The sequence below is a fragment of the Ictalurus punctatus genome, chromosome 1 (genome assembly GCF_001660625.3).
Source record: "Ictalurus punctatus breed USDA103 chromosome 1, Coco_2.0, whole genome shotgun sequence".
Classification (NCBI taxonomy): domain Eukaryota; kingdom Metazoa; phylum Chordata; class Actinopteri; order Siluriformes; family Ictaluridae; genus Ictalurus; species Ictalurus punctatus.
This window is the reverse complement of record NC_030416.2, coordinates 5,483,501-5,510,151: the sequence shown is the minus strand read 5'-3', so window position 1 is coordinate 5,510,151 and position 26,651 is coordinate 5,483,501. Positions and strand designations below refer to the sequence as shown.

The 26,651-nt window shown below is 38.4% G+C and overlaps 1 protein-coding gene across 4 annotated transcripts in view; it reads left to right on the top strand.

Moving 5' to 3' along the window:
- The first annotated feature begins 9,011 nt into the window (after nt 1–9,011).
- rmc1 (regulator of MON1-CCZ1) overlaps nt 9,012–26,651 on the top strand; it is a 65,977-nt gene continuing 48,337 nt past the window's right edge. For all 4 annotated transcript variants that reach the window (XR_008396302.1, XR_008396305.1, XR_008396303.1 and 1 more), the window contains exons 1-6: nt 9,012–9,224; nt 11,152–11,228; nt 24,378–24,462; nt 24,573–24,629; nt 24,721–24,807; nt 24,980–25,120. Coding sequence is in view for 1 of the 4 variants with exons in the window: in XM_017467002.3 (XP_017322491.1) it covers nt 9,126–9,224; nt 11,152–11,228; nt 24,378–24,462; nt 24,573–24,629; nt 24,721–24,807; nt 24,980–25,120 (546 nt within the window). In the remaining 3 variants the exon portion in view is untranslated. The remainder of the gene's footprint in view (nt 9,225–11,151; nt 11,229–24,377; nt 24,463–24,572; nt 24,630–24,720; nt 24,808–24,979; nt 25,121–26,651) is intronic.

The following is a 26,651-nucleotide window of genomic DNA, read 5'->3' as shown; positions in this document are numbered from 1 at the left end:
TGCATTTTAATGTAAACAATCATATTTCGTAATATTTTGGGACAGAAACATTTCATAGTACTATACTATGTCTAACTATGTGAAAAACATCAAATTGGAGTAGGTCGGGCAACTGATTATATGAGTTTGTTAGAAAAACCACTTTCCTTTGCTCCTAGCGCCTTCTCGTTCACTCTATAGCGTTTTGAGCGGATAAAGAGCACAAGTGTGTAAGGAGACACAGGATGAATGCGAACTAGTTTTGTTATTGTACTTTTGATGAAAAGTGACTGTCTAGACATAAAATGTCACTTTTTTCACCTTAGCATACTTTTTCATCAACTTTTGCATATTAATGTAAACAATCATATTTCGTAATATTTTGGGTCAGAAACATTTCATAGTACTATATTATGTCTAACTATGTCAAATAAATCAAATTGGAGTAGGTCGGGCAACTGATTATATGAGTTTGTTAGAAAAACCACTTTCCTTTGTTCCTAGCGCTTTCTCGTTCGCTGTATAGCGTTTTGAGCGGATAAAGAGCACAAGTGTGTAAGGAGACACAGGATGAATGCGAACTATTTTTGTTATTGTACTTTTGATGAAAAGTGACTGTCTAGACATAAAATGTCACTTTTTTCACCTTATCATACTTTTTCATCAACTTTTGCATTTTAATGTAAACAATCATATTTCGTAATATTTTGGGACAGAAACATTTCATAGTACTATACTATGTCTAACTATGTGAAAAAAATCAAATTGGAGTAGGTCGGGCAACTGATTTTATGAGTTTGTTAGAAAAACCACTTTCCTTTGCTCCTAGCGCCTTCTCGTTCGCTCTATAGCCTTTTGAGCGGATAAAGAGCACAAGTGTGTAAGGGGACACAGGATGAATGGGAACTAGTTTTGTTATTGTATTTTTGATTAAAAGTGACTGTCTAGACATAAAATGTCACTTTTTTCACCTTATCATACTTTTTCATCAACTTTTGCATTTTAATGTAAACAATCATATTTCGTAATATTTTGGGTCAGAAACATTTCATAGTACTATACTATGTCTAACTATGTGAAAAAAATCAAATTGGAGTAGGTCGGGCAACTGATTATATGAGTTTGTTAGAAAAACCACTTTCCTTTGCTCCTAGCGCCTTCTCGTTCGCTCTATAGCGTTTTGAGCGGATAAAGAGCACAAGTGTGTAAGGGGACATAGGATGAATGGGAACTAGTTTTTTTATGGTACTTTTGATGAAAAGTGACTGTCTAGACATAAAATGTCACTTTTTTCACCTTATCATACTTTTTCATCAACTTTTGCATTTTAATGTAAACAATCATATTTCGTAATATTTTGGGTCAGAAACATTTCATAGTACTATACTATGTCTAACTATGTGAAAAAAATCAAATTGGAGTAGGTCGGGCAACTGATTATATGAGTTTGTTAGAAAAACCACTTTCCTTTGCTCCGAGCGCCTTCTCGTTCGCTGTATAGCGTTTTGAGCGGATAAAGAGCACAAGTGTGTAAGGGGACACAGGATGAATGGGAACTAGTTTTGTTATGGTACTTTTGATGAAAAGTGACTGTCTAGACATAAAATGTCACTTTTTTCACCTTATCATACTTTTTCATCAACTTTTGCATTTTAATGTAAACAATCATATTTCGTAATATTTTGGGTCAGAAACATTTCATAGTACTATATTATGTCTAACTATGTGAAAAACATCAAATTGGAGTAGGTCGGGCAACTGATTTTATGAGTTTGTTAGAAAAACCACTTTCCTTTGCTCCTAGCGCCTTCTCGTTCGCTCTATAGCGTTTTGAGCGGATAAAGAGCACAAGTGTGTAAGGGGACATAGGATGAATGGGAACTAGTTTTGTTATTGTATTTTTGATGAAAAGTGACTTTCTTGACATTAAATGTCACTTTTTTCACCTTATCATACTTTTTCATCAACTTTTGCATTTTAATGTAAACAATCATATTTCGTAATATTTTGGGTCAGAAACATTTCATAGTACTATATTATGTCTAACTATGTGAAAAAAATCAAATTGGAGTAGGTCGGGCAACTGATTATATGAGTTTGTTAGAAAAATCACTTTCCTTTGCTCCTAGCGCCTTCTCGTTCGCTGTATAGCGTTTTGAGCGGATAAAGAGCACAAGTGTGTAAGGGGACATAGGATGAATGGGAACTAGTTTTGTTATTGTACTTTTGATGAAAAGTGACTGTCTAGACATAAAATGTCACTTTTTTCACCTTATCATACTTTTTCATCAACTTTTGCATTTTAATGTAAACAATCATATTTCGTAATATTTTGGGTCAGAAACATTTCATAGTACTATATTATGTGTAACTATGTGAAAAATATTATATTGGAGTAGGTCGGGCAAATGATTATATGAGTTTGTTAGAAAAACCACTTTCCTTTGCTCCTAGCGCCTTCTCAATCGCTCTTTAGTGTTTTGAGCGGATAAAGAGCACAAGTGTGTATGGGGACACAGGATGAATGCAAACTAGTTTTGTTATTGTACTTTTGATGAAAAGTGACTTTCTAGACATGAAATGTCACTTTTTTCACCTTATCACACTTCAACATCAACTTTTACATTTTAATGTAAACATTCATATTTCGTAATATTTTGGGTCAGAAACATTTCATAGTACTTTATCATGTGTAACTATTTGAAAAATATCATATTGGAGTAGGTCTGGCAATTGATTATATGAGTTTGTTAGAAAAAACACTTTCCTTTGCTCCCAGCCGCTGACCTAAAATAATATGAAATATGATTGTTTATGATATGATTGTAAACTTGATATGTATGGATGCAGTTGGTAATGCAGCCCCCATGAAAACTGCTTCACCCTGTTCTCCCCTATACGACTGGTAGCAAGCATATGCTTCTGCTCTGCTGTACATGTGCGGAACAGCAGAATCAGACAATCCCGTGTAGGTACGCTGATGAGGAAAGGGCTATTTCTGGCTGCTGTGACACAGAAAGCATCCCTGAGACACACTGACACAGTTACACAGCATGCATCATCTTTAATTCTAGAGGCAGCGACTGTGAGCCTCCTGTTACGCCACGGCCAGCAGAGGGCAGTGGCTCGGCTCCTGCGAGTCACGTGACATTGTTTTTGTTTGCTCGCTTCCGGATTGAGCATTTCGTAGTAAGTGACTTTAATTTGCCCCAGGTGTCCATGCTTTGAGCTAATCATGTTCTTTATTTAAAGGCCTGGCTGACTGAGCACTTCGTTCAGTATTATATCGTGTCTTTAGTGGATCCTGGTTAGTAGCGTTTGTTTTCCATGCCGCGAATGTTCTTGTTTCCCGGTGAAGACCGCGTTTACTTTAATCCTGAGTTTTGTGTCTAATAAAGACTGTGACCTGCACCCGCCTCCAGTCTACGTTTCGAAACACCTCCACTGGGGCCTTACCTCGGTAATCTGACTGATGAGGTTGGGGATGGGGTTCACATTATAGAGTTTTGTTCATGGGGCCTGAAAACATAGTTACTGCACTGCTAAGGGTAAGGTCTGCATGAAAGCCAAGGGTATCACTCTAAATGTTGTAAACTCAAAAGACTTTACAACAAAGGTTAGACACTCTGATTGGACTTCTCATGGGGAAGATAATGGTTGTCATATAATGGCATGCACCGACGCTATGAGGGGGAAAGAAACACTTCACACAACAGGTCAGTCATTAAAAAGTTTAAGGTGTTGTACAACAAACGTGCTGCTCGCTGATTTCACAACACTCCCATATGGATTTTGACAATCTTTTTGGACATAGGGGTGTGTGTGAGACAGATTGTTTTGATTTCAGATTACAGCATTCATTTTCATGTGTGATAAGTGGCCCTTCAAACTCAGGAAAGTCATATTTTACAAATGTTGAAAATGCTGAAAATATTGTATATATTTATGATTCTTGGCAACCACTGCATGACAAATTGTTAAATGTACAAAATAAAATTTTTTGAAGGGCTACCACATACTCTGAATGATTTGTTCCCTGTCAACAAAACTAATTTGCTGATCCTTGATGACCTGATGAAAGAGGTCAGCAGGAGCAATGAGGTGGAGTGGGTGTTCACACAGTATGTTCACCACAGAAATTTTAGTGCTATTTGTATTGTGCAGAGTTTATTTTGCCAGGGTAAATCCCGCAGGACCATCATCTTAAACACCAATTATCTGATGTTTAAAAATCCCAGAGACACCAATCAGGTTTGTATACTAGGAAGGAATGTATACCGGGAAGGCATTTTTTTTTTATGAAACCAACAAATCTTTTGGATACCTGATGATTGATTATAAAACGAAAACACCTGCACACTATTGACTCAGAACAGATTTACATTCACCACATACTGTAGTATACCTCAAGAAAAGAAGGTAGTGAAAAAAATGTTGGACGGTGAAAATGTCAGCTAGATATTGTAGAAACATAGCTCTTTTTAAAATATTATTAAAAGCAACATCCAAACAGACGGTTTATTTTATAGTCTGCCACAGATGAGCTCATTGTGACATTGTGTGAAGTAGCTCTTAATGTTCCCTATGGCAATATACCACCCACATCACAACAATACCAGAAGCTGAGAAGGAGGAAAAGCACGATCAAATTTGTTGCAGATAAGAAGATTGGGGTTAAACGAAAGAGATGGTTGATAAACCAACAAGGTGGATTTCTTATTTCCCTCTTAAGTGTCGCAATCCTTTTTATCTCCAGCTTGGTTGCTTCTAGATAACTTCGGGGATGGAGTATGCAGAGAAGTTGTTTTTAGTCCCACAGCATCAACTGGGTAAACTAAAGACTGGTACCCACTGTGAGACTATTCAACAGGTTGTGGAGAATGAGTTGGACATGACTATAAGAAGTATTTTGCACAGATCTGATTTGGACAATTATGAAAATGCAAAATTGTACACAAATGCTTTACAGCCATTTTTAACACTTTTAACACTAGACAAGGGGACAGGGAAACCAACACATTAACATTAACCCTTCCACAGCCCGACCACATTGCAAAAAAAGACCCACCCACGATGGCCGGTGTAAGTGTTGAGGATATTTTAGATAATGTTGTGGATGACATTTTGAAGAATGTTCAACAGAAGAGTGTAAACAATGTTCGTTACAATTTAGATAAAATGTCTCAAACCAGAAATGTATGGGGTTAGAATTGTTTCATAGTTCCAAATAAATAGATTGTGATCCACAAATATATGTTAGGAGTCTCACAAAAATGAATTCAATTCACAAATAAATAAAATGAGATTTGCTAATATTTTTTTTTTTACAAATATGTTTTCATGTCACAAACAGAACTCTGCCTGGTATTCATTTGAGAATCCTGTCCTGTGCATTTGTGGCTTGCTGCACACATTTGTGGGTTTTGAAACATTTCTAGCGTCAAGAGTGCACACAAAATCCACAAATAGTTGGACTTCGTCCACCATCTACTCAAGCCAATCGGGTAACGCCCACATTGCGCTGAGCAATTGTAGCACGTTCTCGCTCCAACCAATCACATTTTGTTTTACAATCAGGGTGGGAACAGAGTCATTTTTGAAGCTAAATCCATAAATGTGTGCAGCAATCCACAAATGCACAGGATGCGATCCACAAATGAATAAATACATTCCGATACTGTGTCACTAGTCGTAAGCTGGACAGTGTCCATTTTTACATATTAATAGTAATCAACCAGGATCTGTTGGCGATTTGACATTTCAATGATGCTGTAGAATATGGCATAAGCAATTAAGTTGATAGTTCAGGGTAGTAGTTGTCTAAAATGAGCTTCTAGTATAATATTTCCAGACTTGATAAGCGATATGTGCTGACTGTACTCCTCATCTAGTGTGAGATTAAATGCGTAGAGGGTATAGCCATGCAGAAAATCCTGCTTATCTATAGATAGAGCCTGATTTTTTAAGATGCTTTCCAGAAGTCAACGCTAACTCGTAAAATTCCTGCACTGCAGAACTACTTTCATATTCAGGCTGCAGAGGCTTTTGTGGGTGCGGTTGTCCATCCAGATAAATGGCCAAAATGCATATGGGTTGTTATTATAGGATCCTGCAAACACATCATTATCAATGAGTTTTTTTTTTTTTTTTATTGATCACATACACAAATGCACAGTGAAATTCTTTTCTTCACATACCCCAGCATGTCAGGAAGCTAGGGTCAGAGTGCAGGGTCAGCCATGATACAGCACCCCTGGAGCAGAGAGGGTTAAGGGCCTTGCTCAAGTGCCCAACAGCAGCAGCTTGGCAGTGCAGGGGCTTGAACCCTGACATTCCAATCAGTAACCCAGAGCCTTAACCGCCAAGCCACCACTGCCTCATCAAGCATCGTTGCAGAAATGTTTTTCAGGCACACTCTGTCAATGGGGTACTTGGCAGTTGTTGAAAGAAGTGCTTGTGCATGGCCCAATCTCACAGCTGGTGATACAGACACTTTTTTCACAACTAGCAAGGCTGACAGGATGTTTAGTTTATAGGCTACAGCGTCGCTCCTCATCAAGCAGAATTCATCTTTACCGGTTGTCATGGGAATTTTAATGACCACCCGGTTAAGCATCAGTTTTTCTTGATAGAAAATATCACTGTGAATTGGTGCGAGTAGCTCAACCACATTACTGGCGTTGGTAGCATTATTATATACCACATTACTGCTCCAGTTTTTTTTGAGCAGCTTGACTTCAAGGGAACAGTATCATGTCTGGCAGAGGCAAGGGTGAATGGGTGGACTAGCAAGCTCATACTAGTTTTCTGCCCCATCAGACAATATAAAATCAAGCTCAAGAAAAACTCTGATAGAACATTAATTAATAATACCAAATTCCATCTTGATGGGACCATACAATGGAACCATCTCATATCCAAGCCAAATTCAGCGCTGCTTCATATGCAACAGTTCAAGCCAAGGACTGTGAAAAGATGAAATGCTGGAAATGTGGTAGTTTCGGCCACAAAGGCAAAGACTGCATAAACACTGAGGTGTGCAACTTGTGTAGTGAACCAGGACATTTATACATTTATACTAACTACAAAGTGAAAACGATAAAAAGCCCCCACAAAGATATTGAATGTATTTAAATACAAAGCACACACACACACACACTATGAAAACCAGAACAAAAGAGAACGAGGACACCAACCGGGATGAAAACAAATCACAGATTTCAAGCGAGGAAGACGCTACATCTGAGATTGAATCAAGCAACGCCAGTGACAGCGAAGTCACAGAGGACTGTGAGAGCAGCACGGATTCCCTGACTCCTAAAAGGAGACGAGAAGCACCTGAAGAGCCTGCTGAGGACAATGGATCAACTCTATCTGGCACTGCAACTGCAGGGAACCAGCAAGCTCTACAGGAGTCTGCTGCTGTGTCTGAAACCGCTCCCTATCCTATATAGTGCATTATAAAGTGTGTCGGCCATTTTGTAGTGGTGTCCGAATTCTGATTTTCCCTACATTTCTTCAATTCTTCATTCCCTACATTTATTCATTCATTATACCCACAATGCACTCTGATTTCGAGTGTACATCGGTTGTACACTCGCAAAGGCACTATTTCCAAAGCAAGACGGCAATAGAATGCAAAAGAAAAATAAACATTCCGGACGGTAACATTGGAGCGGCAATTTTAACAAATGTAAGTGTAACGTTTTGTTAATTAAAATACATCTGTATCAAGATATTTTGAAGATAAATGATACAGATTATTGATTGATTGGCACAGTATTTATTTTCAGCCACTTAATTTGCAATTTAACTTAACTTTTAAATTACCAACTGTACACATCAAATGATAATTTGGTGGATTGTTCACATTTATTAGTCAACACATTCACAGTACAGTATTCACATATATTAGAAAAGAATGTATTGACGAATTATTAATTAAGGACGGCTGGGGAATTTTATATATATATATATATATATATATATATATATATATATATATATATATATATATATATATATATATATATAGTTGCATTTGTGTCTTACAGAAGTTGGAAGGATCTAGTCATCAGTTATTTAGTTAACAGCTGGATGTATAATGTCTAATGTCTTCTTACAGATAGATGGCATCTTTGAACTAACAAAGCACGCCTTAAAATTACTTTCTGAAATCTGCCTTTTTATTCTCCTCAGGAAAACGAAGTTTCGCCTAAAACCAACACTAGCCAGATGAGTAGATTTTCCGGTTTAGCCTACAGGTTTAGTTCGGGATTCAGCTTCTGGACACTGACAGGAAACCCCTTGAAAATTAAACCCAACGAAAATAGTTATTTTCTACTTATCTACAATAAACAAATACAATAAATGTGACAGACGGTAGTGTTTTTATTCTAATTTTCTTTATTTTTAAATATAATAAATATATTTATTAAATATAACAAACAAGCCTAATAGTAAATTAGCATGACAAGCTGTTTTTGTTCCCTTTATCAACTAATACAATAAACGTGACAAATGAACAGTGAGAAAATGAACTTTACTGTTTTACGTGACAATCCATAATATCCGCGACAGAGTCCTCTCTGACGCATTATCAACGTCCGAATTCGCTCACTCGTTTTCTTCCCCATATAGTGGACTCAGATGTCATTCTCTATAGAGTGAACGGTTTCGGACATAGGCATCAGAATCTGGACACCACTACAAAATGGCCGACACCATATATATATATATATATATATATATATATATATATATATATATATATATATATATATATATATATATATAGGAGACAGGGAGCGGTTTCAAGACACAGCTTAGATGTCCGTTTCGAACTCCCCCCTACCCTCAGGTTATATTTTCAAAATGGCCTACCAGAACCTATGTTTGTTGCGTTTTTATGTCTTTGTTAACATAACCAACTACTGTTATTTCTATCAATAAATAATCGTATATTTGTGAGAGAGTTTTCATTTTGAATATTGCCGGGGGAAGTAGAGTTCGACACAACACCGGAAAAGGTTGCATTCATGTGATTGGTCACGTGACATGTATAGTTCGTGCGCTGTATCAGGACGTACCCAAGTAACTTGTGATTTTTATGCTATCGGAAGCAGTAAGGTGATTAGGTGACAGCGATGAGTGAGGGTTATTATTTAGAGTTAAGCGAAAACCCTGTCCAATTTGAAAATGCATCGAGTGTCAACAACGTATTTTTCGATGAGGCTAATAAACAGGTAGGCTATGTTTTTTTTTAAACACCGACACTGCTAGCTCGCTAAATACAATGCTCTCAAATTCAGATCAAACGTTATCCACTGGCTAGTTTTAACAAGGTATATTATTATCTTTAACTCTTTAACATCCTTGTGTCGTGTGTGTATAACGTAACAGTTGTCCAGTAGCCATATATGTATAGCGCTTCTATAGCTAGCAGTACATTTTAGTTGACATTAAAGAAATACCCAATTACAGAGTAATAATTATTCGGGGTATATAAAATCTATCTAACAAACACAGTGCATTTAGATTAGTTGAATTGGAAACTATAGTTTTAAATAAACTGGGGGGGAAACGTGCCATGGTGCAACACATAACAGTGTGCAAGACTACATGCAGTGCAAATACACAACAGTGTGAGACGAGTGCAGGACAACAAATACACAGAACAATATGTGCTGTACAGTAAATACACAGGACATTTGCTGTAACCTACTGAGTAGTGTTACAATAACATTTACAGCAGCCATATTAACAACAAAACAAGCGCCACAAATAAAAAGTGTAGGTGTGCAATGTTTTGAGTCACTTGGTTTAGGCGTTTGACTAGCCCAGGTGAGCATTGGGAGGCAGCAGGCTGTGGAATTATCTGACTGCTCAGGTAAAACTGTTGCAGAGTATGCTGGTGGTGGCACGGATTCTCCTGTATCTTCTGCCAGATGGCAGGCGAATGGTTCAGTTCTCTTCTCGCAATCTACTGTAGGGTCTTGCGGTTGGAGACTGTTCAGTTCCCGTACCAAACATGGTGAGACACCTGGTCAGGTTGCTCTCTATTGTCCCTTTGTATACATTGGTGGTGATAGGAGAAGGGGGAGGCTGGCGCCCTTTAGCCTCTGCAGGAAGTGGAGGTACTGCTGGTCCTTCTAGGCTAAATAAGAGGTCTCTCCTATCATATTAGCTATCAATCTGGGAGGGCATTCCTCTGAGACATGTGAAACTACACAAGTGTAGCTGTTTCAAGCTGCTGCTCATGCTGCAGTGCACTCAGAGGAAAGAGCTATGTGCTCCCTTCTGCATACATGTGCTCACAGCCTCCTATGATTGGCTAGTGCTGCTGTGATTGATAAGGGGGAGAGAGTATGCCTTCCACCCACCTAAACAGCACAGCCAGTTTTGCTTTCTTGGACTCCCGGTCACGGATGGCTGCAGCATCATTACAGATGATGAACGTGTGATCACTGGAGGATAGGCCTAAGGTTTTTCTGTTGCGCTTATAGCATATAAAATATAAATGTAAAGAAAAACAAATAAATGGGAACATAGTAAATGTAAAAGACTGTTAAGCCTACAAATGTACAAGATTAATGTTTATAGTCTTTATTTAAACCTCCTGTTATGTTGGGGGAAAAAAGTTACATCCGTTATGTTATGACTTGTAAAATTGACTTCCACAGTTTAAATCCACACAAAAATCACAAAAGAACAGCTTAAAACAATAAACCTTTATTATGGCTCATCTCAGGCGAGCCATAAGAAGAAATATTTGCACATAAGTTCATGACCCTAAATGAGGAAAAGTCAAATAATTTCAAAGAGATTAACCAGTATTTCAGACATCTAAAATGTGGAATTTGGTCAAATGGACCCATTACGTTAAAGGAGGGCTAAAAAGCACAAAAAGGAGGCTCATCTGATGCAGGAAAAATCCTAAATAGAAGCACAAAACCAAATAGTTTAATTTAACTTGACAAATACAACTAGGTTTGCTCACCTGCCTTTGCCATTCATAGTTCATCCATCTATATATATATATATATATATATATATATATATATATATATATATATACACACACACACACAATATATACAATATATAAAATATATATGTGTCATTTCTGCTATGCATTCTTATGAAATATACATGACTTTTCTTCTATGCTAGGTTTTTGCTGTCCGATCTGGTGGTGCCACTGGGGTTGTGGTCAAGGGCCCAGAAGACAAAAACTCAATTGCTTTCAGGTAAGGAATCTGGTAGCTGAAACTTTGAAGCTCTCAGTCTACTAGGTGGCAATGTACATCTTTTACTCAGGAGACAGCAAGTGTAGAAATCTTTCTAACACACAAACAGTGTTACAATATGAGTAATTGTATGAGCAATATTGTAACAGAGTTACAATATGAGATTGAAATACACACACTGAAATAATTTAAACAGGTATTATATTTGACTATAAAGTAGATCTGCAGCAAATATTTGATAAAATCGATAACTATTGATTAGTTGGTCTGCAGAGTAAACGCAGTACGTTTACTCATTACGTTACTTCTGTTCCGAAAACATGGTTTGGAGAGTAAATACTAAAGTTGTGTCCCAAATGACCCCTAGTGGTCAGTGGTGTAATTGCGGTCTGTAGGAAAGTTTAAAAAACGTTTAAATTAGGGTAATAAGTAGGGATGCACCGAATGTTCGGCAACCGAAATTATTCGGCCGAAAATAGCAAAAAAAAAAAGCATTTTCGGTGTTCGGCCGAATAAGTGAAAAGGCCAAATAAATTTGACCGAACAATGACGTATTTGATGACGTGACAAAATAGCCTAGCAACCAGAGAGAGAAGCGCGAATGTCACGACCTTGATGAGGGGGCGCGCGCATGCACGAGCTACGTGCTCTTCGGATGTTTACTGTGGACAGTAAACGTGCGTGGACGTGCGTTTGTTTTGTTTCTGTTCCGGTGTATTCTGTCACACCACGAGACGTAAGGGAGTAGAGTACGGAAGCAGGTAAAGACGTATTTATTTAAGGCAGGCAGACAAATCCAAATTGTAATCCAAAAAACGTAGTCAAGACAGGCAAAGGGTCAGGTGATCGGCAAACAGGCATAAACGGAGGAAAACCAGGAATCAAAGTCGCGGTCACAGAAAACAGGGTCAAAACACAAAACAAGAAACATGAACTAGTACTATGGAGCGGAAAAACCAGCATGGACTAAACTAATCTATAGTTCAAACTAACTAAATCGATCACGGTACATAACATTAAAAACGTATCTAACTGTACTATATCTACTAATACTCCGCGAGGTGTACAGGGAGGTGAGCGGTATATATCCCGAATATAATCAGCCGAATAGAACCATTTTTGCACTCTTGTCAATGCACCTTTTAATGCACGTTTTTGTTGTAGGCTACAGAGTGTTAAATTCTTTCAGCAATCAGTTATAGGCCTAACATAGGCTACACAAGGGGGGCTCAAAAATGACCACATAAAAATGTTTATTTTACTCATTTATTTATTTAAAGTTATATTGTGCCCTGTTGGTAGCCTATACCTGATGGAATGAAAAAAAAATGTTCAGTGTTAAATACATATTTTGAAATTGTAATTGATTTTTTTCTTTGAAAAGCTAGACAAAATAGTAAAAAGCACATTTTGACTATTTAATTTATGCAATGGTGAAAAAAATGGCAAAATAAATGGAAAAAACGTTCGGTCTTCGGCCAAGAATTTTCATTTTGGTGCATCCCTAGTAATAAGGCAATTTTTCACGCTTTTGGCCATCGGCCAACAGTTTAGGAACATCTGATGATCAGGGCCGATTATATCCTGTCAATCAAAAGAGGGTGGGAAAACAGTGATTTCGTGCTGTGTGTAAAGATGATGTCTCTTGTGTGGAATGACAACAAAACTGCAGTTTGTAAGCTCGGACGCTGCAGCAGTGAAGCGGGAGTTTTGGCGTTGAGTTTAAATTATTTTGCTGCGCTGCTCGATCTGAATTAAAGCATCAGCACACTGATGAAACGAGTTGACAAAAAAGGTATTACACAGAAAAATATATTTGTAAAATAGTGTATTTCATATCCAGTTAATGTTAATATATACAGTATCTCACAAAAGTGAGTACACCCCTCACATTTTTGTAAATATTTGATTATATCTTTTCATGTGACAGCACTGTAGAAATGACACTTTGCTACAATGTAAAGTAGTGAGTGTACAGCTTGTGTAACAGTGTAAATTTGCTGTTCCCTCAAAATAACTCAACACACAGCCATTAATGTCTAAACCGCTGGCAACAAAAGTGAGTACACCCCTAAGTGAAAATATCCAAATTGGGCCCAATTAGCCATTTTCCCTCCCCGGTGTCATGTGACTTGTTAGTGTTACAAGGTCTCAGGTGTCAATGGGGAGCAGGTGTGTTAAATTCGGTGTCATCACTCTCACACTCCTTCATACTGGTCACTGGAAGTTCAACATGGCACCTCATGGCAAAGAACTCTCTGAGGATCTGAAAAAAATAATTGTTGCTCTACATAAAGATGGCCTAGTCTATAAGAAGATTGCCAAGACCCTGACACTGAGCTGCAGCACGGTGGCCAAGACCATACAGCGGTTTAACAGGACAGGTTCCACTCAGTACAGGCCTCGCCATGGTCGACCAAAGAAGTTGAGTGCATGTGCTCAGTGTCATATCCAGAGGTTGTCTTTGGGAAATAGACGTATGAGTGCTGCCAGCATTGCTGCAGAGGTTGAAGGGGTGGGGGGTCAGCCTGTCAGTTCTCAGACCATACGCCGCACACTGCATCAAATTGGTCTGCATTGCTGTCGTCCCAGAAGGAAGTCTCTTCTAAAGATGATGCACAAGAAAGCCCACAAACAGTTCACTGAAGACAAGCAGACTAAAGACATGGAACCATGTCCTGTGGTCTGATGAGACCAAGATAAACTTATTTGGTTCAGATGGTGTCAAGCATGTGTGGTGGCAACCAGGTGAGGAGTACAAAGACAAGTGTGTCTTGTCTACAGTCAAGCATGGTGCTGGGAGTGTCATGGTCTGGGGCTGCATGAGTGCTGCCGGCACTGGGGAGCTACAGTTCATTGAGGAAACCATGAATGCCAACATGTATTGTGACATACTGAAGCAGAGCGTGATCCCCTCCGTTCAGAGACTGGGCTGCAGGGCAGTATTCCAGCATGATAACGACCCCAAACACACCTCCAAGACGACCACTGCCTTGCTAAAGAAGCTGAGGGTGAAGGTGATGGACTGGCCAAGCATGTCTCCAGACCTAAACCCTATTGAGCATCTGTGGGGCATCTTCAAACGGAAGATGGAGGATCTCAAGGTCTCTAACATCTACCAGCTCCATGATGTCGTCGTGGAAGAGGACTCCAGTGGCAACCTGTGAAGCTCTGGTGAACTCCATGCCAAAGAGGGTTAAGGCAGTGCTGGAAAATAAAGGTGGCCACACAGAATATTGACACTTTGGGCCCAATTTGGTCATTTTCACTTAGGGGTGTACTCACTTTTGTTGCCAGCGGTTTAGACATTAATGGCTGTGTGTTGAGTTATTTTGAGGGGACGGCAAATTTACACTGTTACACAAGCTGTACACTCGCTACTTTACATTGTAGCAAAGTGTCATTTGTTCAGTGTTGTCACATGAAAAGATATAATCAAATATTTACAAAAATGTGAGGGGTGTACTCACTTTTGTGAGATACTGTATAATATAGATCAGATCACCAGTATGTCTTGACCCACGCCTGATCTAGAGTCAAAATTATTACTTTTTATTTCCTTATATGGGTTTATGACAGTGAGCAGTCATATACACTACAAGCCAAAGGTATAGAAGCAGGCGAGTTATTTTTAAAGGTTCCAAAATAATTTAACAGTTAAGGCATATTTCCAACAGAACAGAATACTAGACATTTAGTGTAAACTAATGTAAAAAATTTCTCTGAAATATTTCGGTGAAAATATTTTCCATATTAAATGCATTATATTAGAAATGATAGTACAGTATTTTTTGACAAGTTACAAACTCATACTTTATAATAATTTGTTTAGGAGCATCTGAATCTGGAAAATACCTTTTATTGTATTTAGGCATGCAATAAAAGTTAATAAACAATTTAGGAAGAAATAACTTTTGTTTACTATTGTTTACGGAAATTAAGTCAAATCATTTTGTTCAAATTCAGCATGATCCATAGAGTAGCAGAAACTTATGGCAACTTATGAATACCATGTGAAGGATTAAGTTGACTTAAGTTGACACTTAAAATTGCAAAGACATGTCCTTGTGCAGGCTCACCTTTGCAGCAACATTGCCACATTGGTCCCTCTTCTCCGGTGTCAACGTATAAGTAAAGGCAAAATAATATAAGATATATAAGAATATAATTTATAAAATATGTCATTATAAGAAGAAACATAATATTATTTAACAAGAACTGCCATTCAGCCCTCTTAAGTGTAAGAGCATTATCAGTATTGTACGGCAGTTGGGACAGTATTTAGCTTTCAGATGTCAGATGAAAAACAACTTTTTGAGTCACAGTGCCAAACTACTGGCAGAATATTTGATCCTTATTTTTCTGCATGAAGGACTGGCATTTATTTAATAGGCAGATGGCACAGCCATATACTTGGTCAGAGGATTTAGGAATTTCTTTAAGAAAGGTTCATTGTTTTTGTTCTTTTATCATAGCTTCAGTTTGTATACTTACTTTGGTTAGTGACTTAATCTGTTTTATTAGGTAGTGACAGATTTCGTTAACAGGGAATGATGATAGGTGAAGATTAAGTTGGTATGCATTAGGGATATTACAATACCAAAAATCTAGTAGTCGGTACCGATACCATCAAAAGTACACGATACTCGATACCAAAGTCGAAACCACGGTGTGGTTTAAAATAAATAAAAAATTCTAAATAACATTTAAAACTCCTGGAGGACATCCTCCTCTGGCTAATACTGGCTAAATATAGAGAGAGGGATATGTAAGTTATCAAACACTGCCTGACAATGACTAATAAAACAGTGCTAATAACAAGTGTTAAAGTGCACTCCTAAATCCGCACACTCACGCACGCACACAGACAGACAGACAGACAGACAGACAGACAGACACACACACGCAGACACCCCTTATACTCTGAATGCAAGCATTAGTTTAAATTCACTGATATGGTGGCAGGCTAAAAAGATTTATTAAAACCATTAACAGTTCAACAATTATTAGTGACATTAGTCTACATTTTGCTGAATGGCGATGCATGGTGGCCCATTAGGAGGTAGTTTATAACATTGCAATGCGTTAGCGTCGTTAACAAATAAGTGGGTATCGCAAACATTACATGGAGCATAATGTTAGCTGGTTTCATGGCCAAAATGCCAGCTGCCTCAAACAAACATAATATAGGACCATCTTTCAGGTGCTTTGCCAAATTCCAGGCGTTTCCTCACTTTGTTTAAAAGGAACAATAGCATTGGCTGCACACTGACAACCGATGCTACCTTTCCTCTCAACGAGCTTTCCTCTCTCTGCCTCTCAACGAGTCGGGGCGGAGCTAAACTCGTCGCCATCTTCTGTAGTTTTTCCTGTGTGCTTAGTAGGTGTTCTTCTTCTTCTTCTCCACCACTTGTGGACCGACTAAAACACTTGTGCGTATTTGCTGTCCTCTTCAGTTCCGGAAGAATTGCAACCACGGTATACTCATTAACATCGATACCTACCCTACTGCAGAAAAACAAGTACCGTCACGTTTTAAAAATGTTGGTACTGACTTGTATATTTGTCTTCTATGTATCTGTTTAAGCACTACTTTAATAGCAATATAAAGAGAGAGAGACATTAACTAATTCATAGAACCCCTTTCCACCTTTTCAAGTTTGTTATACAGGTTTCTTTTCAAGCATTGTTTGCTGAAATTGCAAATCATTCGTCTGATGGTTAAGGGTTTCTCAGATTTTTGCTTCTTCAGCATCAACAAAGTCTAAACAAAGACTAAACCCAGAAACAATATAACTGTCTGGTTGTGATCAGAATAAAAGTCAATATGAAAGGTGACTTAATTCCCAAAGCACTAAATGAGATTTCTCTATGTTCTATATGACCTTTCTACAGTATGTGAGAATAAGACCTAGTTTCCAGCCATCATTACAGCACAGGAGAGGAAATCTTGTTCATCATATGTGTGATGTACATCTAGACAATCTGATAACAGATTACACACAAAATTTATGTTGAGAAAATTCAGCTTGCTCTTTGGTCCCAAATAACATTGGACCTGATCCATAGTTTACATCATCTGCCCACACATATTTAATCTGTATTACAAGTACAGAACAAGTTAGATGAAGTGAACATATAGCTTTACTTTTCATTGGAACTTTATTGTTTATTTGGATTTGTCTTTTATATTTTATATTCATTTTATTATTATGTTTTATGAAGTACCTTCAACATAGTCTAGATAGGAGAGTCTGGCATCTAACATAACGTACAGTGCACCCGGAAAGTATTCATAGCTCTTCACTTTTCCCACATTTTGTTATGTTAGAGCCTTATTCCAAAATGGATTAAATTCATTATTTTCCTCAAAATTCTACAAAGAATACCTCATAATGACAATGTGAAAGAAGTTTGTTTGAAATCTTTGCAAATGTATTAAAAAAAAAAAAAAAAATAGCACATTTACGTAAGTATTCACAGCCTTTGCTCAATACTTTGTTGAAGCACCTTTGGTGCCAATTACAGCCTCAAGTCTTTTTGAGAATGATGCTACAAGCTTGGCACACCTATTTTTGGGCAGTTTCTCCCAGTCTTCTTGGCAGGACCTCTCAAGCTCAATCAGGTTGCATGGGGAGCGTCGGTGCACAGCCATTTTCAGATCTCTCCAGAGATGATCAATTGGGTTCAAGTCTGGGCTCTGGCCTGGCCACTCAAGGACATTCACAGAGTTGTCCTGTAGCCACTCCTTTGTTATCTTGGCTGTGTGCTTAGGGTCGTTGTCCTGTTGGAAGATGAACCTTCACCCCAGTCTGAGGTCCAGAGCGCTCTGGAGCAGGTTTTCATCAAGAATGTCTCTGTACATTGCTGCATTCATCTTTTCCTCGATCCTGACTAGTCTCCCAGTTCCTGCCGCCGAAAAACATCACCACAGCATGATGTTTCTGGCACCACTGTGCTTCACTGTAGGGATGGTATTGGCCAGGTGATGAGTGGTGCCTGGTTTCCTCCAGACATGACGCTTGCCATTTAGGCCAAAGAGTTCAATCTTTGTTCAATCTTTGGTCTGAGAGTCCTTCAGGTGCCTTTTGACAAACTCTAGGCGGGGTGTCGTGCCTTTTACTGAGGAGTGGCTTCCATCTGGCCCCTCTACCATTCAGGCCTGATTGATGGAGTTCTGCAGGGATGGTTGTTCTTCTGGAAGGTTCTCCTCTCTCCACAGAGACACACTGGAGCTCTGTCAGATTGACCATCGGGTTTTTGGTCACCTCCCCGATTAAGGCCCTTCTCCCCCGATCGCTCAGTTTGGCCGGGCGGCCAGCTCTAGGAAGAGTCCTGCTGGTTCCACACGTCTTCCATTTACGGATGATGGAGGCCACTGTGTTCATTGGGACCTTCAATGCTGCAGAAATGTTTCTGTAACCTTCTCCAGATCTGTGCCTCGATACAATCCTGTCTCTGAAAAAGTTGTTTTTCATCTGACATCTGAAAGCTAATTACTGTCCCAACTGCCGTACAATACTGATAATGCTCTTACACTTAAGAGGGCTGAAATGAAGCGCAAAATGACTGATCTGAAGAATTTAGTGTGAGTGCGTTTGATTTAATTTGAATAGTGTCATTGGTCCACTGTGACCTGTCCGGTAATTTCATTGGTCCGATGTGACGAGGTTAAATGTTTTGGCGGCGTGAAGCTCGTTACCCTGTAAAAATCCATAAATTAGCCGCGTCATTGTTTAAGCCGCAGTGTTCAAAGCGTGTGAAAAAAGTAGCGGCTTATAGTCCGGAAATTACAGTATATTCTGTTGGAAATATAGCTTAACTGTTAAAATATTTTGGAACCTTTAAAAATAATTTGCCTGCTTCTATACCTTTGGCTTATAGTGTATATGACTGCTCACTGTCATAAACCCATACGAGGAAATAAAAAGTAATAATTTTGACTCCAGATCAGGAGTGGGTAAAGACATACTGGTGATCTGATCTATATTATATATACGTACCTTAGATAATGCCTCTCTGAGGGCCATGTTGGAATGTTCCCAAGTTGAAGTACTGTAGAACTCCTAAGCATTAGATCACCCCGATTACTCTTGTATACTCTTTCCATGCCATCGTGCTCTTTGCCTGAGAAAACCATTCACAAAACATATTTGACAGTTGGAGCCTAATTCTAAAATCACCAGTTACCAAATGTACAACAGTTTTGTGTTGCTGCTGTTACAAAATAAAATTTTTTAAACCTTAAGTAATGTAGTCACAGGGGGTGGGTACATTTTTCACACTACATGAAGGGTGGGGATCCTTATAGACTGTGGAACAGAAATGTACTCAGTGTGTCTCCACCGATTTATTTCACATTGGAGTACAACCATTTTTCTTTTTTACCATTATGGACGAAACACCCATTTCTTTTAAAACATCTTTAAATGTTTTTTCTACCTCCTAAAGAACCCTCTGACTTAAGAGACGGTCTTCGGAGTTGTTGACACCCTGCTCAGTGTTAAACAACGTCTTTACAATATATTCATAAATAAATTGTCAAACTACCTTTTTTTTTTTTTTTTTTTTTTTTTTTTTTTTCTTGGAGCAAAAGTCAGGTCTCATTTCAGCATGTCCTCTTGTTGGTGAAATACACAGCATCCTTCTAGGGGTATTACGATTTCTCGGAGCAGCCATTGTAACCGATAGTTGCAGAGTTTCTTCTGTGTTTTAACTACAATGTCTTAATCATTATTTAATCACTGAGATGCACGGCTCTCTCCTTAATTCATTAACATAAACACATTTGTAAGCATACTGGTCCCCCAGAAATCACATGTCTCTGTCTCATATAGGCAGACAACTGCCAGGAAAGATCACACATTCAGATCAAAAAGTGTTACCAGAGGTCATAAATGTACACGACTTGACTGTCAGCCAGCGGGGACATGGGATATCAAAGCATAGAAAAAAGCTTATGTATTTAGCAGCTAGTCTGTGCAAGTATCCCCGTTGGCAAACCATTTTCCGAAAACTTGTTTATAGTTGAATAAATAATTCTTAGGACCTGGAAGTTAGAGGAGGCCCCATCCTTTCAGGAATGGGTAGCTGAACTAGGTAGAGAGGCTGCATTTGAGAATATGTCTTATAAACAGATTGACGAACTAAATTTATATTATAAGAAATGGTCCAGATATTTAACTTATTTGGATTATTTGGCAGTAATAATTATGTGAGAAACATGTTCACAGTCAAAAGTGTAATTGTGATGTGTTTATAATATGTTTTTTTTTTTTTTTTTTTAATATTCTTTTTATCATCACTATATACTGGAAGTTAATTGTATTTAATTCTATAGCCTAGTTGTGACCTCAAGCCGTAGTTGGGAATTTCTGGGGGTGGGGTGGTGAGGGTTGCTATCGGAGTAAAAATGTTGATTCTGTACCGGTATATTGTGTTGTATTCTGAAAAGTGTCTGAAAATCAATAAGAACTGTTCATCTGAATGTCGATGGAGTTGGTATAGTATGAAGAAGCACAAAAGAGGCAGACATGCTGGGATTTGTGCAGAACTTGGAATATAAGCTTCAGTACCCCTCTTCCAAGTATTCTATTAGCGAACATCCAGTTGCTGGTTAACAAAATAAACAAATGTAACACTTGAAGTTCCAACGGGACATCAGGAGGTGCTGTTTAGCCTTCACTGCAATATGGCTGGATGCTACAGTTCCAGACAATGGAGTCACACTGGTTGGTTCCATCATTCACCACCTGGACAGAACAACAGACTCTGGTAAACGCAGAGTTGGTGGAGTTTGTGTTTTGGTGAACTCTTGTTGGGAAACGGATGTTTTATTTGTCAATAAACACTGCTCTCCTGACATTGAGCTCATTACAGTTAAAGTCTGACCTTTTTTCCTCCCCTGCAAATTCAGTTCTATCATTCATTAGAATGATTACTTATAGTGACTAACAGTGACTTATATCCCACCTCAGGCAGGCAAAGTTGTATTGGACATTTTGTATGAGACAATTAATGGTCAGAGAACTCTTATCCAGATGCTGTTTTTATTGATGGGGATTTCAACAGGGCAAATCTGAAAATCTTTCAACCCAAATACAGTGAGGGGAAAAAAGTATTTGATCCCCTGCTGATTTTGTATGTTTGCCCACTGACAAAGAAATGATCATTCTACAATTTTAATGGTAGATTTATTTGAACAGTGAGAGACAGAATAACAACAAAAAAATCCAGAAAAACGCATGTCAAAAATGTTATAAATTGATTTGCATTTTAATGAGGGAAATAAGTATTTGACCCCCTCTGCAAAACGTGACTTAGTACTTGGTTTAAAAACCCTTGTTGGCAATCACAGAGGTCAGACGTTTCTTGTAGTTGGCCACCAGGTTTGCACACATCTCAGGAGGGATTTTGTCCCACTCTTCTATGCAGATCTTCTCCAAGTCATTAAGGTTTCAAGGCTGAAGTTTGGCAACTCGAACCTTCAGCTCTCTCCACAGATTTTCTATGGGATTTAGGTCTGGAGACTGGCTAGGCCACTCCAGGACCTTGCCACTCCTTTGTTGCCTTGGCCGTGTGTTTTGGGTCATTGTCATGCTGGAATATCCATCCACGACCCATTTTCAATGCCCTGGCTGAGGGAAGGAGGTTCTCACCCAAGATTTGACGGTACATGGCCCCATCCATCGTCCCTTGATGCGGTGATCCTGTCCCCTTAGCAGAAAAAAACCCCAAAGCATAATGTTTCCACCTCCATGTTTGACGGTGAGGATGGTGTTCCAGGGGTCATAGGCAGCGTTCATCCTCCTCCAAACACGGCAAGTGGAGTTGATGCCAAAGAGCTCCATTTTGGTCTCATATGACCACAACACTTTCACCCAGTTGTCCTCTGAATCATTCAGATGTTCAGTGGCAAACTTCAGACGGGCATGTATATGTGCTTTCTTGAGCAGCGGACCTTGCGCGTGCTGCAGGATTTCAGTCCTTCACAGCGTAGTGTGTTACCAATTGTTTTCTTGGTGACTATGGTCCCAGCTGCCTTGAGATCATTGACAAGATCCTCCCGTGTAGTTCTGGGCTGATTCCTCACTGTTCTCATGATCGCTGCAACTCCACGAGGTGAGATCTTGCATGTAGCCCCAGGCCGAGGGAGATTGACAGTTCTTTTGTGTTTCTTCCATTTGCGAATAATCGCACCAACTGTTGTCCCCTTCTCACCAAGCTGCTTGGCAATGGTCTTGTAGCCCATTCCAGACTTGTGTAGGTCTACAATCTTGTCCCTGACATCCTTGGAGAGCTCTTTGGTCTTGGCCATGGTGGAGAGTTTGGAATCTGATTGATTGATTGCTTCTGTGGACAGGTGTCTTTTATACAGGTAACAAACTGATATTAGGAGCACTCCCTTTAAGAGTGTGCTCCTAATCTCAGCTCGTTACCTGTATAAAAGACACCTGGGAGCCAGAAATCGTTCTGATTGAGAGGGGGTCAAATACTTTTTTCCCTCATTAAAATGCAAATTAATTTATAAAATTTTTGACGTGCGTTTTTCTGGATTTTTTTGTTGTTATTCTGTCTCTCACTGTTCAAATACAACTACCATTAAAATTATAGACTGATCATTTCTTTGTCAGTGGGCAAACGTACAAAATCAGCAGGGGATCAAATACTTTTTTCCCCTCACTGTATTTGGGTTGAAAGATTTTCAGATTTGCCCTGTTGAAATCCCCATCAATAAAACTCACTGTATATCTGGCATGTTATTTTTCCCACTTGACCTGAGCAGACACTGGATTGCTGCTACACTGCACTCACAGACAGCTGCAAACAGAGGTTGCCAATCCTTGTCCTAGGAGATTCATGTGATCGCCATTAAATTTGGTCAACATTATGCCAAAACATTGAAGATGCTAAATTGCAAATGGATTTTTGATCTCTTTGCTTGTATTTTTCTCAATTGTAAGTCGCTTTGGATAAAACCGTCTGCTAAATGAATAAATGTAAATGTAAATGATCTCGAATGGTTTCGTCATGGTGTGGCAATACATTTATGGCAGAAACAGGAAGTGTCTCATATCTTCTGCATGCATTGAGTGTTTTAGATCAAATTTGAGATGTATGTTTAGCCACGGAGACTGAGCACATAGATGTGACTATTGTGAGTCATGGTTATAGTGGCACCAACTGGCAGCAGGAAGAATGCCACTTAAAACAGGCTTTCAAATAGTTGTTTTCTATTTACCTGAATTGGTTCAGACTTGGTCAGAATAATGTCAAGACATGGCTGATGTAAAATTGTGAAAGGATTTTGATATCTTATATAGTGTTCCCATGGTAACACATCAAACATTAATATTTGTTCAGGTATTTTTGAGGCTCTTAGCATGCTTAAAATTTCATGAAAGTCAGCCCTTAGACTTAGGAAAAGCTAAGACATGGGCGTGGAGGGGGCTCTGTAGCGCCCACTTTTGACTAAAGTGGTGGGGTCAGTTTTACCTACAGTCACCAAACTCGGTACATATATTGTTTGCATCAAGCTGGACAACTTTCAAAATGACAGTCATTAGCTCCGCCCAACAGGAAGGTCATTTTCTATTTAATGTGGAGTTTTTGAAAATTGCAGGCTCTGAATTTTTAAATACTCCTCCCAGGGATTCATGTGATTGTCACCAACTTTGGTCAACATTATGCCAATATATTGAAGATGCTAAATTGTGGAGGGATTTTTGATATCTTTCACCATGGTGAGGCAGTACATTTAAGGGATTAAGGGTTAAGGAAACAGGAAGTGTCCCATATACAAGTTCACATAACCAACAGAATGTGAATTATGTGTGCTTTTATCAGTTGGATTGAAGTAAATATCTGAACACAATTGCTGTGTTCACTTTTTTTTCTTTGTTGTATAAGCTTGCATACAATTACTAGTGTTTTGTTGTTTATCTGTAAAGGAGTGCCAAACATTATTTTTTGGCCACAATCTATAGTAGATCTGTTACAACATATCTTATTGTTCCAATGATCTTTTAAAAATATTTATACAAGAAAGCCACATTCAGATTTTTGAGAGATGCAAATAAGAATCATCTGGCATGTATTGAAACAGGCATTTCTTGAGCTACATTTTCTGTTTTTACATTTACTATACAGAATGGATGACAAAGGTGAGGTAAAGTGCATAAAGTTTTCATTGGGGAACAAAATCTTAGCTGTTCAACGAACACCAAAAACAGTGGTAAGTATTAAAATCCAAACTGAACTACTGCATCAGAAACCTGCTGTCAATATTGATGACGTTTTCTTGTCCCCCCCGCCATATCTAATGACATTTGCCTTGTTTTTCAGGATTTCATTAACTTCATTCCTGATTTTCCCCATTTGGAATTCTCCCATGAATGCAAGGTATGTTCAGAGGAAGTGTTATAGCAGGCTGAGTGGTGTGGCAACAAACAAACTACTTGTTGGTTTGTTAATTTATCGTTTATGCCAATAGACCAAGAATTCTAGTGTTCTGGGCTTCTGTTGGACCAGCTGGAATGAAATTGTTTTCATCACTGATCAAGGGATAGAATTTTACCAGGTATAGTTACATTACAGTTAGATTTTCCGTTGCATACAGAGTTGGAACAACGAATATGTTAAAACTATAAATCTTTATATATTTTATCATTTTAGCAACCCTAATTTGTTCTTTTACATGCTGCATTTATGTTGATAAGATAGAAGTCATTTTATTTGTTTTGCCTGAAAAGGTGCTGCCTGAAAAGCGAACACTGAAGATATTGAAGAGCCAGAGCATTAATGTGAACTGGTATATATACTGCCCAGAGACTGCAGTTCTTGTGCTGTCCACCACTGTACAAGGCAATGTTCTGCAGCCCTTTGCTTTCAAAGTGAGTAATGTATGCTTTGTTTTTGTTGGAAGAGTGCCTTGAAATTTATTTGTTTGATTTCTTTTTACATTACATTTTTACATTATTTACATTTAGTTTAGTATAAAATGTCTATCATACATAATGATCATACATAAATAATTAATCGATCATTGTGAATCCCACGTTGATACTTGTCAGTGAAATTACGGGCACGCAAACGAAGGTCTGATTTGAACTGCTGTGTATCATTTTAAAAATGAATTCTAACGACTGATGCTTTATGTCCTCATCCTTTGGGAGTCCATGCAAAATGGTTTTGCTTTTGCAACGCAGAAAACTACATCTTTTAGTCATGAACCTAACTCATTTAGGACGCAACTACATCTGTAGTGATTGAGGGCAGGTCAAAGTACAAGTTGTATGCGAGCAGCCAGTAATGCCCAGAGGCTGGGTTTTTTGTTACAAACCTACGTAGGTTTGTACAGGAAGTAAGCCTGGAATTACTCACGACTCATTTCAGGCTATTCACAATCGGTTCTTCCTTTTGTGAGACAGTGGCTCCCATAACATTTATTGTGCACTTTCAGCTTTGAAACTTTGCAGACTTTTTACATTCACAAACAGCTATATAGCATACGACATAATAGGGGTGCAAAAAAGCACAATAGGGGTGCTTTAAGACAAAGGTGGTCAGTCATTCAGTTACGACAAAATAAATACCGTCATTTAAAAACGACAATGGACTAGTTTGTGCATAGCCCACATGAAGCAAATTGCTCAGCTGATTGAAGATTTGAGACACATTATGCTTATGAGGGAATAGATATTTAGAGACTTGTAGATGTTTTGGCAGATGAAGGCTGACTTATAAATTGGGTTTGTTGCAATGGTTTTGTATCTTCTTTAAATGCTGTCCAACACTGACCAACCTGTGCATGTCAAAGTTTTGTCATTCCTTGAAGTTCTTGTTATTGGCACAGTTCAAGAGATAAGACCAGTTGTTTTTTTCACATCAATATAAGAAATATAGCTCTAACTAAAAAACAGATTTTGTGTGCAGATATTATCAGATGCTTCTGGGAGTCCAGTATGTATTTTACAGTAGTAATAGTATATATATATATATATATATATATATATATATATATATATATATTACAGCTTCAGCTTATATGCCTGAGAGTTTAATGAAAACCACAAAAACATGCAATTTAGTGAAAGAAGTTTTCCAAACATTTCCTCTCCCTAAAAATGGTTTAGTCCAATGGTTATTAATTATTTCAGCTCAGTTGTTGATGAACTGCAGATGGACTCAATAAAATTGTAAGTCCCACCCCAGATATCCCAGAACACTTAAAGTTAGAAGTAAAGTTACCGTGGAAGTACAAGAGACTACCACTTGTCGGGGGAAAAAACATAAATCTGGGTACCAGCAAAGTAATGAATAGAAAAAGAGGGAGGCTAGGAGAACTGCTGGATCCCAGTCTATTAAGACCTTCTTTAACAAGACAGGTTAGTGTACTGTTGGGATGTCAATGTGTTGGGATGC